The 15,521-nt window shown below is 36.3% G+C and overlaps 2 protein-coding genes across 4 annotated transcripts in view; both read right to left on the bottom strand.

Moving 5' to 3' along the window:
* Positions 1–368: 368 nt before the first annotated feature.
* LOC122820963 (gastrula zinc finger protein XlCGF57.1-like) overlaps positions 369–15,521 on the bottom strand; it is a 247,297-nt gene continuing 232,144 nt past the window's right edge. The window contains exons 1-3 of one of the 3 annotated variants that reach the window (XM_044098719.1): positions 9,187–9,638; positions 2,256–2,366; positions 369–2,065 (exon numbers count right to left, since the gene is read on the bottom strand). In XM_044098719.1, coding sequence (XP_043954654.1) covers positions 744–2,065; positions 2,256–2,366; positions 9,187–9,514 — 1,761 coding nt within the window. In that variant the 5' untranslated portion in view covers positions 9,515–9,638 and the 3' untranslated portion in view covers positions 369–743. Of the gene's footprint in view, positions 2,066–2,255; positions 2,367–6,569; positions 6,940–9,186; positions 9,644–15,521 lie in introns of those variants that run through there. The other 2 variants (XM_044098721.1, XM_044098720.1) reach the window with 2 other exon arrangements.
* On the bottom strand, positions 10,153–14,006 carry LOC122820995 (gastrula zinc finger protein XlCGF57.1-like). The gene has a single exon (XM_044098777.1). It carries the CDS (start codon positions 13,988–13,990, stop codon positions 12,539–12,541), a length of 1,452 nt encoding a protein of 483 aa, XP_043954712.1. The 5' UTR covers positions 13,991–14,006; the 3' UTR covers positions 10,153–12,538.

The following is a 15,521-nucleotide window of genomic DNA, read 5'->3' as shown; positions in this document are numbered from 1 at the left end:
ATCTGAGCCATTTCCCGAAGCAGTCACGTGGTACAGCCGGGCAGCGAGGCCTCGGACATCATCGTTTTCGGCTCCTCCCCTAAATGAAGCAAGCTTCGATACGCGCTTTACGGAAACGCCCCCTCCATTACTCGACACACGCCTCGAAGCCTCGGCTCATCACGTAACATCATTAAAATTTTTCTTTCACAAAAGTTGTGATTCAGTTTTGAAGTTAAACAGTAAATAAATACATATATTTAAGAGGGAAACGGTGAAATGTTGTTTTGACTTGAAAATGTTGAGAATAACTGACAGTCTTGTGAAAAAAGGTTCATCTTTCCATAGAAAGAAGTGAAAACATGAAAGGTCATTGAAGAGACAAGAAGTAAAAAGATAGATCACTTTAATTGAAGCCATAAAATCAACAATTTGACAACAAAACGGAAAAGAATCACTAATCCAACGTTCTTAACAACAGAAGGCATTGGGTGAGTTGACCAACTTAGGGATTTTTCATGGGTTTTTTAAAATACAACTGAGAAGAAAAACAACAAACTGGATTAAAGAAAACAAGCTGGTAGGTAAAAGTAGACCTCAGGTTGATCTTGGTGAGACAGTGAAAGACAGTCACAGTGAATCACTAGCAGCCTGCAAGAATCTGTTGACTTTAACATTTTTTACTTGCTTTTTACATCATTTAACCAGATTTTCCTTTGGATCTGATGGCAAAACGGATCCAAGGTGTTTTGTTCCTAAGGCTTCTAGTCTGAGTGAATCCTCATGTGACGAGTTAAATTACTTGTTATATTGAAACTTTTTCCACAGGTCCCACATGAGAAAGGCTTCTCACCTGTGTGAATTCTCATATGACGAGTTAAATTACTTGTAATATTGAAACTTTTTCCACAGGTCCCACATGAGAAAGGCTTCTCACCTGTGTGAATTCTCATATGTCTATTTAAAGCACCTATACGAGTGAAACCTTTACCACAGGTAACACAAGAGAAAGGCTTCTGGCCTGTGTGAATTCTCATGTGAACATTTAAAGCGCCTATAGTAGTGAAACTTTTTCCACAGGTCCCACAAGAGAAAGGCTTCTCACCTGTGTGAATTCTCATGTGAACATTTAAATTAACCTTCTTGGAGAAACTTTTTCCACACGTCCCACAAGAGAAAGGCTTCTCACCTGTGTGAATTCTCATGTGAACATTTAAAGCGCCAATAGTAGTGAAACTTTTTCCACAGGTCCCACAAGAGAAAGGCTTCTCACCTGTGTGAATTCTCATGTGAACATTTAAAGCGCCTATAGTAGTGAAACTTTTTCCACAGGTCCCACAAGAGAAAGGCTTCTCACCTGTGTGAATTCTCATGTGAACATTTAAAGCGCCTATAGTAGTGAAACTTTTTCCACAGGTCCCACAAGAGAAAAGCTTCTCACCTGTGTGAATTCTCATGTGAACATTTAAAGCGCCTATAGTAGTGAAACTTTTTCCACAGGTCCCACAAGAGAAAAGCTTCTCACCTGTGTGAATTCTCATGTGAACATTTAAAGCGCCTATAGTAGTGAAACTTTTTCCACACGTCCCACAAGAGAAAGGCTTCTCACCTGTGTGAATTCTCATGTGAACATTTAAAGAGCCTATAGTAGTGAAACTTTTTCCACACGTCCCACAAGAGAAAGGCTTCTCACCTGTGTGAATTCTCATGTGATAAATTAAACCAGACTTTTGTCTGTAACTTTTCCCACAGGTTGAACAAGAGAAGTGTTTTTCTCCTGTGTGATTTATCATGTGTTTCATCAAGTTACTGTTTTGAGAAAATGTTTTATCACAAATTTTACAAGAACATAATTTTTGCCTTGAGTGTTTTTCAGTGTCAGTTCTTCCTTTCTGCTCTTTGGTTTTCTCATATTTCTCTTTTTGTTTCTTTTCTTCCTTTCTTTTTTTCCCTGGGTCTTCAGAATTGCTTCCTTCCTGATCCTGGTCCTCAGCTTCTGGAGAGTTCTGAGAGATGAGTTGGTTCCTCTGTGGTTCTGTTTCATTGAGAACCTCCTCATCTTTAAACACACAGCATTGTGGGAGATCTGGACAAAAAGACAAAACAAAACCTTTTAAATGTCAATCAAAAAAGGAATAATTCACTTTAATATCTTGATGCATAAAAACAGGATTTTCTTGTGTTATTCTAAAATTATAATCTTACAATAATGAAAATCATCTCAACAAACGAGGTTCTTCTAACAGGACTGGAACTAGATGTGTTGTGTTTCGTACCTATCCGCTGTAAGATGATCTTCGGTATCCGGCTGAAATCCATCAGTCTGTGCTGATCCTCCATCTCTTCCTCGATCTTAACGTTGATTTCTTTCAACTCTGTGAATGTTTCTTCAGCAGGAGTTACCTGCTCGTTGATAAACTCTCTCTAAGGCTGAACTGTAGAGATTATTTACTGTAAAATACAATACAAAATAACTATTAGAAGTACAGCCGCTACACAGGGCTAATACACATCCGTCTTAGCAACGGTTGTCGCTTAGCTAGCAACGGTCATCTTTTTATCTAACGCATATTTATAAAAACACATGGTCAAACACAGGTGATATTTCCTCAGTTTTAAGTCATATATATATACCACCCTATTATTGCTGTTGGATTCAGAAAAGAAGCGAGTTTGTCCAACTACATACACACTACTTGTTACTCCCTTCCCGCTCTGAACACGGTAATAGCGGCGGCAGCTCATAAAGTAAAACCAACTTATAACAGAAACAACACTAATACGAAACTCAGTGTGGAAATCGATACTTAACAGAACATAATAACATAACGTAGAGTATATTATTAACATCACCAGATTACCTGTAAATCAAAATATCTCCACTAGGAGAACAGCTACACAGCGCTCATAAACATCCGTGTTAGCGACCGTTATCTCTGAGTGTAACGGTTGGAATCAGGAAGTCAGAACCACATCGGAATCAGGATAATTTTATTCCTGTTCAAAACAAGAACATTTTAAACACAGCAGCTCCTGGGCTCCGGATTCTCCACAAACACCCTCTCCCCCATTCTCTGAGATTCACTAATAAAATAAATCTACAGACACAAAGCAATTAAAATAAAACCTAAACAGAAATAATCTGCTTTATAATTATAATTTTCCACCATAACATAGAAATATACTAAATACATTAATTTAACATCCAAATAAAATCTGAAACAACACACATACCTGTTCAAAACAAGAACATTTTAAACAGCATGTAGTGAAACCTGTTTAACTTAATGTTATTCAATGTTAAGTTCATCTACTGAGGCCACCTAGTGACAAAGGCTATAATTTTGTCTATTGCTGGTTCACTAACCCATCTTGTGGTCACTTTTATTACTACAACTTGTTTACCAGAAATGAAGAAGGCCTGTTGTTCCATGTGCTCTGAAAGAAGCCCTTTTTGTTGTGTTTTTTTTAACCTAAGTCCAAAAAAAGGGAAAACGGCATCGTCTGCAAGTACTGTTCTAATGTGCTTGTCATATAAATCAGAATTTGTAACCCGTTGACATATTTTATGTGAAGCTAGAGATTTTTACACGTGTTAGCCTAGCTGACACTCATTTTTCTGTACCTTTGTGTGTTACAGTTTTACACGATTCTCATTAAACCCTGCTAAAGAACCAAATGGAGTGCTTCTTGGTGGACGGATGGGAAAGTGTTTAGCTACCTGTATAGCTGAGTTACTGCTAAAAGTCACAGTGCTTAGCGAGGCCAGGACACAGCAGCTCCTGAGGTCCGGATTCTCCACAAACACCCTAACCAACCAAAAGGAAAAAGAAAATAACCACGTTGATACAGAAAACATGATGGGTGTCACCAATGTGGGAGACAAATGCCCAGCATAGTGCTGCGCTAAACATGAATATACTGTATATATGTGTGAGTTTACAACATATTTTTAGAACGTTTTCAATATTTTAATACTCAAATGAAAGACAACTCTATACACTTACCTCTCCCCAGCTTGGCACGAACTGAGGAGGGCAGCGGGAACACACAGGATATAACGCAAAAACAGGAAGTAAGAAAATAAAAGCTTCCCCACCAAAACAAAACACAATTAAGAAACAAAGGAAAACAAATATTCATAGATGAGGATGGCTTTTTACACACTAGGGATCAAAAATGAAAGCAAGATAAAACAGAAATAATATATAACAGACATGTCAATTCAAAGAAAATTAGTTTTGAGAAGGTTAATAAAGAAAAATAAAATAAATAAATAAAATTAACTCTGTTACATGAGCAACGGTCATCTTTATCGTTGGTGGTGGATATGGGGTTCCATTTGTGTCAAAAATAAGTAGTCATATGTGTAGATGTTGTTGGTCTATGTCATTGCTATGTGTTTTCCGTGTGTTTCACTTTGGCTGCACCGAAGAAATTCTAAACGATTTTTAGTTTCACCTTGAATTTTCAGTGAGTTAATCATCACTGTGAACAATTACACAAATGGGAGCTTCCAAATATCAATATACTGTTATGGATCTGGTTTCCTGTTGCAGAATCTAAACGTCTTTACAAAAGAACCATGTTGGAATGTATACTGTGTATAATGTTTTTATATCAGGTTATAGTTGTTTGGTCAGTTATTAAAGGTACTTTGAATCTCTCTAAAGAAACATGCCGGAACATAAATTGTAATTTTTTGAGTGTGATCTTTTTACTTTGTAAAACAGTCTAATGTTATTATATCAGGTTATAGTTGTTTAAGTTGAGATTTAGTTGTAAAGTTAAACAGTGAATGACTACATATATTTTAGAGGAACACAGAAATTTGTTGTTTTGACTTGATAATAATTGACTGTATTTTGATAAAAGGCCCATGCTGCCTTACAATGAGGTGAAAACATGAAAGGTCACTGAAGAGACCAGTAGTGAGAAAAGGAGAGGAAATCACTTTACAATCCCATTTATCTCATAATCTTTATCTTTAAGCCTAACACATTACATTCATTAATAACACATATATGGATGTGTGAATGACTTTATTTCTGTTGAATGATGATTTCACATTTACAGGGAATGAAAACGTGACATTTAAAATTACAACATAACATCAAACCACTAAAAAAATCATATATAACACAGAAATATGGATGTTGTGTATGTTTAACAGCTGTTACTTTGTCTGATATTGTTTGTTTATTTGACATTTGCACCATAATGTATCTTCATGCTTCTGGTCTAGAGTATGTCGTAGAGATTTCTGAGACACCTCTACATCCAGTGCATATAATAGTGTATATGTAGATTCAAATCCAGGAAACATTACTGCTGAAGCAAAATTTGTCTGTTACATACAGTAACAGCTAACAGTAGTCATGAAACTAAAACAAAGTACAAGTACAACAAAAAATAAACACACAAGGACTACAAAAGTTTAAGTCTAAAACTAAAAGTGTTCCAATTCATTGTTCCTTTAAAACACTACAAATATTACTTGTAAAAATACACAGGACATTATTTAAAAGTCACTAGTAGATTAATAGCTCACTTAAAATAAAATGAAAAACTTTCATGAAAGATAAAACTATTTGATACTTGAGTTTCAAAATATGATGTTCTCATATGAATTGTTAAACTTAATTTTTTGAGTGAAACTTTTTCCACAGGTCACACATAAGAAAGGCTCCTCACTTGTGAATCATCGTGTGACGATTTAAGCTAAATTTGCAGGAGGTTGATAGATAAGTATAAGTAAGTATCCTCTGGTCTAATTCCTTTTCTGGGCTGGAAGAACAGGAGTCTAAAAAGTAATTGCTAAGGTAGTTTTCTGTGTTCTAAGTTTGTTCTAATTCCTGTTTAAGCAAAAAAAAAAAAAACTGACAAAAAAAAAATCAGCCAATGCCTGATGGGCATCCACCAGGAATCTATGAACATTATGCACCAAAGATGTGGCAAGTACGCAGCGATTTACAGACTCATTCAATGAATAAGAATACGACTAAAAACCCATTTATATCACAATCTTTATGCATTAAAAACACACAGATGGATGTTTGAAAGCCTTTATTTCTGTTAATAAAATATAATGATTTTAAATTTACAGGAAATGAAACGACAACATTTAAAATTACAACATAAATTAATATAAAACCCAATTTAACACAGAAATGTATGTGAGATGCGTGATTAATGGTTGGTACTCCGACTGCAACAATGGTGTATATTTAGATTCACATTCTGAAAACATTATTCTCAATGCTAGATTCATTTATGCTCAAAATACTGTTATATATTTTAACATATCTTTTCAATAAAATACATTCTCATAGCAAAGAATAATAATGACAAAAACTTGGGAAAATAAAAACCTCTCTGTGGTTAGCTCTAAATCAAAATTTGACCAGATATCATTTATTTAGAGTTCTATCTACATAAAAAAGAAAATTTCACTGCTTTAATATGTGAAGTATTTTATATCCAGTCATACATGGAATCTTAAAAAATGTAAAAACTAAATTCATTTATTCTACATGGCACAGAACTTCATGAAAACTGAAACCCACAGAAATGAATCCTTTAACTTCAGTATTTAATGGGATACTGATGGGGATCTTCAGTACAGTTAGGACTATCACAATAACAACTTCTGCTGGCCGATGAATTGTCCCAGAAATGATTGTGATAAACGATAACATTGTCATTTTGAAGCCATTGTTAACTAATTCAGTTTGAGTCCATAACGCTCCCAGGCTGCAGCTGTCAAGTTTGGTTTCTAAACCTGTATTTTCCCGGCTCGCTCCTCCTCACCAGGTGTTATGCTGGGCTCCGTGGTTGGAGACGAGGAGCCTGGCAGGTTATTGAGGTAACGGTCACACGATGACGGGAGACAGCATTCCTCTCTCGACCATTCATTTCATATGGAGCCTGCGTGGTGAGGCGACAGTCGCTTGCCTTCATCTGGAACAACAAACAGCTTAATTTTTTTCTTGTGAATTTTCTAACTTGTACGCACGATCCTTCACACGCCGGCTGTCGATGTTATGGCTGCTATCGCTATCGTATCACATATGTTGGCTTCAGCCCAGGTGGAGGAAACCTGAGGCTTTTACTTCCCAGTGTATTTAGCCGTTACCATGGAAACGAGAGGGGAGGGAGTAACTCAATGCTTCGGAGTGAAACTTTGTCATCCAGTCTCTTTTGCAGGAAGATAGACAGACACAATGAAAACAAACAAACAATTTTATTTCCCTCATTTTATTATTGAGCTCATTTACATTTATTGAGCGATTAGTAGATTTATTGTTTATCGTGACAGGGCTAAGTACAATGTGGTTGAGAAGTAAAACAAAAAACTAGTTTAAGACAAAAATAGACCTCAGGTCTATCTTGGCCAGACAGTTGAAGACGAAGTTACAGGAAAGAGGCCTGCAAAGCCCTGTTGACTTTAACACGATCTATTTGATATGTACATCATCCAACCAGATTTTTCATTGGATCTGATGCCAAAAAGGACCTGAGATGTTTTGGGCTCAAGGCTTCTAGTCTGAATGAGTCTTCATGTGATGAGTTAAGCTACTTCTATGATTATAACTTTTTCCACAGGTCCCACATGTGAAAGGCTTCTCACCTGTATGAGTCCTCACGTGATTAAGTAAAGTCGTTTTCCTCCCGAAACTCTTTCCACAGGTCCCACATGAAAAAGGCCTCTCACCTGTATGAATTTTCATATGACGATCCAAAGTTTGTTTTAGGATGAAACTCTTTCCACAGGTCCCACATGAAAAAGGCCTTTCACCTGTGTGAGTCATCATGTGATCAAGTAATTGCCTTTCCCTCGAGAAACTTTTTCCACAAGTCCCGCATGAAAAAGGCCTCTCACCTGCATGAATAGTCATGTGATTAAGTAATTGCCTTTCCTTCAAGAAACCTTTTCCACAGGTCCCACATGAGAAATGCTTCTCACCCATATGAATTCTCATATGACCAAGTAAATGCATTTTCCTCCGGAAACTCTTTCCACAGTTCCCACATGAGAAAGGCTTCTCACCTGTGTGAATTTTCATATGAATATTTAAATTGCCTTTTAGGGTGAAACTCTTTCCACAGGTCCTACAAGAGAAAAGCTTCTCACCTGTGTGAATCTTCATGTGATCAAGTAATCTTATTTTCTTTTGGAAACTTTTTCCACAGGTCTCACAAGAGAAAAGCTTCTCACCTGTATGTATTTTCATATGATCATTTAAAGTTCCTTTTAGGGTGAATTTTTTTCCACACATGCTACATGAAAAAGGCTTCTCATCTGAGTAAGTTCTTGCATGATAAATTACACCGGTCTTTTGTTTTGAAGCGTCAGTTCTTCCTTTCTGCTCTTTGGTTTTCTCATATTTCTCCTTTTGTTTCTGTTCTTCCTTTCTCTTTTTTCCTGGGTCTTCAGAATTGCTTCCTTCCTGATCCTGGTCCTCAGCTTCTGGAGAGTTATGAGAGATGAGTTGGTTCCTCTGTGGTTCTGTTTCACTGAGAACCTCCTCCTCTTTACACACACAACATTGTGGGAGATCTGGACAATAAGACAAAACAAAAGCTTTTAAATGTCAATCAAACAAGGAATAATTCACTTCTTTTCTTCCTCCATGTAGCTTCAGGATATAAATCATATTAAAGAGTGACATAAAATGCCTAAAGTAAAACACTAAGGAGTTCTATAATCTCAACCATTGATATTGTCAGACATTGCTCCACTCACACACACTCAACATAAACTTTCAAAAGCACAACTGAATCTGAATTTTGAAACCTTTACTTTCCTGCGATTAGCAACAGAATTGATAACAATCAATCAATCAATTAATCAATCCACAGAGGTTTTAGGCTATGAAATATGTGGGAACTCCAGCTATCACAGCTTAAATGTGGCAAGATTGTTTTACCGCAACCTGTAGCTGTTGGAAAACTATAAAAAGGATTTTAGACCTGTAAATCCACTGAACATGTGGAACCGCCATGTGGTAAAACAGTAACAACTAAACAATACAAACAACATGTCTGCACCTAATATCCAACGATGTAGGTGGCTGTATTAACTTTCCAGACCTCTCAGGTCTTCTGACAAAGATGGAGAAGCAGAATTGAGCGCTCGTTGGGTTCAGTCTCCAGTTCCCTTTAACCTGTATTATCAGTTAAGAAAATTAAGGGGGTGTTTCGTACCTATCCGGTGTAAGATGATCTTCGGTATCCGAGTAAAATCCAGCTGTCTGCGCTGATCGTCCATTTCTTCCTCGATCTTAACGTTGATTTCTGTCTGATCCTCCATCTCTTCCTCGGATTTGACGATGATTTCTGTCTGATCCTCCATCGCTTCCTCGGATTTGACGTTGATTTCTGTCTGATCCTCCATCTCTTCCTCGGATTTGACGTTGATTTCTGTCTGATCCTCCATCTCTTCCTCGATCTTGACTTTGATTACTTTAAACTCTGTGAATGTTTCTTCAGCAGGAGTTACCTGCTCGTTCATAAGGGGCTGAATTGAAGACATTTTTACGGCAAATACTCATTTACCTAAGACGCTAAATCTAACAAAGGACAAGCTAACGCTACAGCATAGTCTGTGCTTTTCCGCGTGTCACACTTTGACTGTACTGAAGAAACTGTAAACGAGCTTTGTGTTCCGCTTTTAATGTTCCGCTTTAAGTCCCCTCTTAGCGTACAATTATATTCAAGAAATTAAAAGATTGTTGAAAGGTTCATTTTTTTACTAACTTAATTCACTCGAGTGAAACACAGTACATAGAACAATTGCACAAACAGATGGATGTTTCCAAACCTTTTATTTCTGTTAATTATGGTATGTAGATACCAAACACAAAATTTACTAATTTATAGAATGTTCGTTTAATTATACTGATATTTCATGAGTGATTAGTGAATCATAATATAGTTATTAGTCCAGCTAGTGAAACTAAAATTAAACACTGTCATAATTTTATTGATTTTGATGTGTAAAATTTATTGATTTTAAAATATCTGATAAGGTGATCGGTCAGAGGAAAAGATAATTTAAGACGTTAATACATTTACATGAAGACCTGCATATAAATGTAGGTCTTTATTTACATGTAAATGTGAATTCCCACATTCAAGCAAACAAATAAAAAAAAATAATCAGAAAATATCTGATGGGCATCCACCAGGAATCTGTGAACATTATGCACCAAACATGTGGCAAGTACGCAGCGATTTACAGACTCGTTTAGTCAATTAGAATATTACCTAACAGTCCTTTTAGCTCATAATCTTTATGACCAAGTCTGACACGTTATGTGCATTAAAATACATAAATAGATGTTTGAAAGCCTTTATTTCTGTTAAATACAATGATTTTCCATTTACAAGTAATGAAAACATGACATTTAAAATTCCAACATAACATCAAATTAATAAAAAAAACATATAAAATAAAGAAATGTGAGTAAGATGCATGATTAACGGTTGTTACTTTGTAACAATATATATCAAATGCTGAAAACATGATACTCAAAGCACAATTCATTTGTTACTCCACCACTGCATACAGTAACTGCTAACATGTATCCACTAACCAAAATCATGAAAAAAATAAGTACAACAAATGATAAAATACGAAGACCCACGGGGAAATGGCTAAAGGGTGATTCCACATATTCATTTTTTAACTTCAGTATCTTTTATCTACTCTAGTTAAAAAAACTGAAACACCTCAACTTTTCAAAGCTGGACTAGATTATTCTGCTCTAATAGCAGAATATTTAAAACCATGTTTGTGATTTCAGTACTTAATTTCTATCCACATGAAAACTGAACTCCCCCCTTCTCCGAAATTAGTATTATTTTGCAGTTTTCCACTTTTAGCTTTCTATTCTGTCTCATTTTTTTATATTCAGTGTAGCAAGATTTGATTCTAGTTATCAAACAGTACCATGAGCTCAGTCAATTATTCAAAGTAGTTTAAAAAATGTATTTCTAAGGAAATCCATCAGATTGCACATATGAGAAGTCTACAGTCAGTCAGTTTGGGATGTAATGCAGGACATAAATGTCCTGGAAAACATAAGAGCAGTAACCAGGGCTGAGGCAGTGGAGCAAAATGAGGATGGCCAAATGGACGAGATGTCAGAGAATTACAGTGAATGAAGCAATATGACTGTCCAAAAATAACTGTGCATAAAAAACAGAAAAATAATTGATAACTGTCTTTTTTTTTGCACTGAGATGTTTTTCATGCAACTAGCAGAAATAGAGAGAGAGACGTTCAAAAATCAAAGAAAAGCTGGGATTAAAAATATCTACAAGTTTGAATTTTTTTTTTGAAACACAAATTTGCCTATTTTGACTTTTCTTTTCATTCTACTCAAATGATCCAGTGACTAAAGCAGAATAATCTAGTCCAGGTTTGAAAAGTCTAGGTGTGTTAGAATTATTATGTGTTGTTATCACACACATTACTAGTTTGTTTCTCATTTAAAGGTTTTAGATTTCTACTGTGTGTGTAAGCGGATGCTATGTTGAAACTTCTGACCCACACTTACAGAATGTCTCTGTTACGTAATTATCTCTAACAACAGTTTTTCATCTTCCCGCGCCCTCATGAGAAAGAACTCGATGAACTGTGTGCAAAGATAAAAACTTGCCTTTTCTGTTGTCCACTCCCTTCCCTGCTAATAAAAGACAAGCCCTAACTGAAGGTTTTCAAAGGCACGGTGAGCAGCTTGTAGAAGCCGTTTGCTGTGTCTTCTCCTTTTGTTAAGGTTTGGCTGAAAACTAAAAAACTTTGTCTGTGGTTCTTTTGTATGTAGGTTAAGAAAATACCTATCAAGGTGTTTTAGTTTAACTAGAGTAGATAAAAGATACTGAAGGTAGCGAAAAAATAGGTGGAATTGCTCTTTAGCCATTTCCTGAACAGGAAGCTGAAATCGGAAACCAACTTTAGCTTCGTGTCTCTTAGCATAATATCCTCATCTGTAACATCTCTAGACTGTAGGAAACGTAAATCATCCTCCACCTCTCCCGTTTAAATTAAACCACCAGTACCAGCTTTGCAGAAGCTGCATAAACAGCCTTTTCACCCCAAAGAGAAACGCGTAATTTTTCAAAAAGTTTCTCTGGATCTTGAGAAAGTAAGTCGGGATTGTTTTTTTTTCTCCATGTCCCCTTATGGGCTCCGTAATACAAACACAAGAACTCCAAATATTTACGTCTAAATCTAATGTTCCTTTAATACTCTAAAAATATCACTTGTAAAATAAATTTACACACTATGTACATAATACTTCCTTTAAAGACACTTCCTGGTTAATAGCCAACATAAAATAAACATTTTAAAAACATTTTAAATGGAAAGATAAAACTACTTGACTCTTGAGGTTCACATTCGTCACATATGTGATGATTTAAATTTGATTTGGTTGTTAAGCTTTTTCCACAGGTCACACATGTGAAAGGCTTCTCATATGCTTGACCTTTAATGTGTGGATCACAACAACCTTTTAGAAGGAAACATTTTACACAAGTCTCACAAGAAAAGCTACTCACCAGTGTGAATATTCGTGTGATGATTTAAATGACTTCTACTTCGGAATCTTTTTCCACAAGTCCCACAGAAAAAAGGCTTTTCTCTTGAGTGAGTCATCATGTGATAAGTTAAACCGGCTCTGTAAGTAAAACTTCTTCCACAAGTCACACAAGAAAAAGGTTTTTCACCTGTGTGAATTCTCATGTGAAGAAGTAACTGATATTTTCTTAGGAAACATTTTCCACAGGTCCCACATGAGAAAGGCTTCTCACTTGTGTGAATCATCTTGTGATAAGTTAAAGAAGATCTTTTGGCAAAACCTTTTCCACATGTCATACATGAGAAAGGCTTTTCTCCTGTGTGAGTCCTCATATGAATAAGTAATTGTGATTTCGTCCTGAAACGTTTTTCACAGGTCTCACACAAGAAAGACTTTACATATTTGTGAGTCTTCGTGTGAGAAGCTAACAGGATTTTAGACAAGAATTTCTTTCCACAGCTTGGACATGAGAAAGGCTGATCACTTGTGTGACTCTGCATATGACGATTGAACTGAGATTTGAATTGAAAGCTTTTTCCACAAGTCCCGCAAGCAAGACACTCTTCACCACTGTGAGTCTTTATGTGGTAAGTTAGACCAATTTTATTAGAAAAGCTTTTTTCACAGCTTGTACATGAGAAAGGCTTCTCACCTGTGTGAGTCCTCATGTGAAGAAGTACATAAGATTTTCTTGTAAATTTTTTTTTACAGGTCACACAAGAGAAAGGCTTCTCGTTTGTATGAATCATACTGTGACGAGTTAAATTAGATTTGAATCTGAAACACGTTCCACAGTTCACACAGCTGAAAGGCTTCTCTCCTGTGTGAGTCCTCATATGAATAAGTAATTGTGATTTCTTCCTGAAACGTTTTTCACAGGTTTCGCACAAGAAAGGCCTTTCACATTTATGAGTCTTCATATGAGAAGCCAAAAGAATTTTAGTGAAGAATTTTATTCCACAGCTCTTACATGAGAAAAGCTTCTCACCTGTGTGAGTCCTCATGTGAAGAAGTACATAAGATTTTCTTGTGAATTTTTTTTTACAGGCCACACAAGAGAAAGGCTTCTCATTTGTATGAATCATATTGTGACGAGTTAAACTAGATTTGAATCTGAAACACTTTCCACAGTTCACACAGCAGAAAGGCTTCTCTCCCGTGTGAGTCCTCATGTGATGAGTTAAAGTAGCTCTAGTGGATAAACCTTTTCCACAGGTCACACATGAGAAAGGCTTCTCTCCTGTGTGAGTCCTCATGTGATAAGTTAAATTAGGTCTTATGGCAAAACTTTTTCCACAGATCACACATGAAAAAGGCTTCTCACCTGTGTGAATCATCATGTGACGAGTTAAACGTGTTTTGCATCTGAAACCTCTTCCACAGCTACCACATGAGAAAGGTTTCTCTCCTGTGTGAATCATCATGTGAAGATGTAACTCAAATTTTAACATAAGAAAGGTTTCTCGCCCGTGTGAATTCTCATATGCAAATTTAAAGCTGATTTCTTACTGAAACTTCTCCCACAATTAATGCATGATATCTGTTTAGCTGTGTGAGTTCTAATGTGAACATTGAAAGAATTTTTTAGATAAAATTTTTTTCCACAGGTTGTACACGAGTAAGGCTTCTCACCTGAATGAAGTCTCATGTGAATCTTTAAATCTTTTTCTTGACGGAAATCTTTTCCGCAAGTAACACATGTGAATGGTTTTTCACCTGTGTGAATTCTCATGTGATAAATTAAACTAGCCTTGGTACTTAAACTTTTTCCACAGGTAGAACATGTGAAAGGCTTCTCGCCTGTATGAGTTCTCATGTGTTTAGTTAAATAACCTTTTCGGGAGAATGTTTTATCACAAACTTTACAAGAATATAATTTTTGGTCTGGGTGAACTTTCTTCTGGCTTTTTTGTTTTGAACGGTCAGTTTTAATTTTCCACTGTTTGGTTTTCTGACATCTCTTATTTTGTTTCTGTTCTTCCTTTGTCTTTTTCCCTGGATCTTCAGAATTGCTTCCTTCCTGATCCTGGTTCTCATCAGCAGGAGAGCCATGAGAGATGAGTTGGTTCCTCTGTGGTTCTGTTCCATTGAGAATCTCCTCCTCTTTACACACACAGCATTGTGGGAGATCTGGACAAAAAGAATATTGCATATCGCCACTGAGCAGTGCATTGACAAAGACTCTATTACATTCAGTCAGACATAACTGTGTAAATGTTTCTAGGGCGAGCACTTTATTGCTGATTTGTGATGACCAAGATCATTCATATGCAGTTTGGAGAAAGTTTTCTTTGGGATCTGATGAAGACCAAGCTCAGCAGGTGTTGAAAATAAACAAGTCTGTGTTTTCTTCTATCTGTTTAGCTAAAGTTAAAGGAAATGACACACTAGGGAACGCCCTCACTGGGGCGTAGTGTAGACGGAGGCTAACACAGAGAACTACTAGCTATTGCTTGGGGCCATTTTGCTCTGCTAGCCCATAAGGATGGCATTAACAATGGACCAGCTGTATTTTGGTATTAATAAATGGAATTCATAAATTTAACTCACTGACTCTTCTTCAACTTCATATATCAAGAACTTAATAGAGAAAGGATAATTCTCCTTCACGGAGTTATAAACATTTGGTTTTTGCTTTTCATGTAGTTAGAGTTTAAAGTTTGAGACCCCCACTCTTTTCACATGCATGAAAAGTTAGAATTTTAATAACTTTAGATTTGTCGTGCCTTACGAGTAAACTCACCAAATTTCCAGCTGATCAATTAAAACCTCTAGGAGCATTCAATCAAATGCAAAGGCTAAATCACAATTCAATCCAAGATGTCCGACTTTCTGTGTGTTATGGAGCAAAAGACTTTCTGGTACTTCTTAGTACGCCAAATTTCATACCTCTATGATAAAAAGCTTAATGAGGAGGGAGGCTTAAGGATTGCTGAGTGGTGCTGTTGAGTTATT

This window comes from Gambusia affinis, linkage group LG18 (genome assembly GCF_019740435.1).
Source record: "Gambusia affinis linkage group LG18, SWU_Gaff_1.0, whole genome shotgun sequence".
Lineage (NCBI taxonomy): Eukaryota > Metazoa > Chordata > Actinopteri > Cyprinodontiformes > Poeciliidae > Gambusia > Gambusia affinis.
The sequence above is the reverse complement of the archived record's forward strand: the minus strand, read 5'-3'. Positions and strand labels throughout refer to the sequence as shown.

Bases quoted from the DNA above. Each gene is read 5' to 3' on its own strand.
- LOC122820995 (XM_044098777.1), bottom strand. From the start codon at position 13,990: ATGATGATTCACACAGGAGAGAAACCTTTCTCATGTGGTAGCTGTGGA.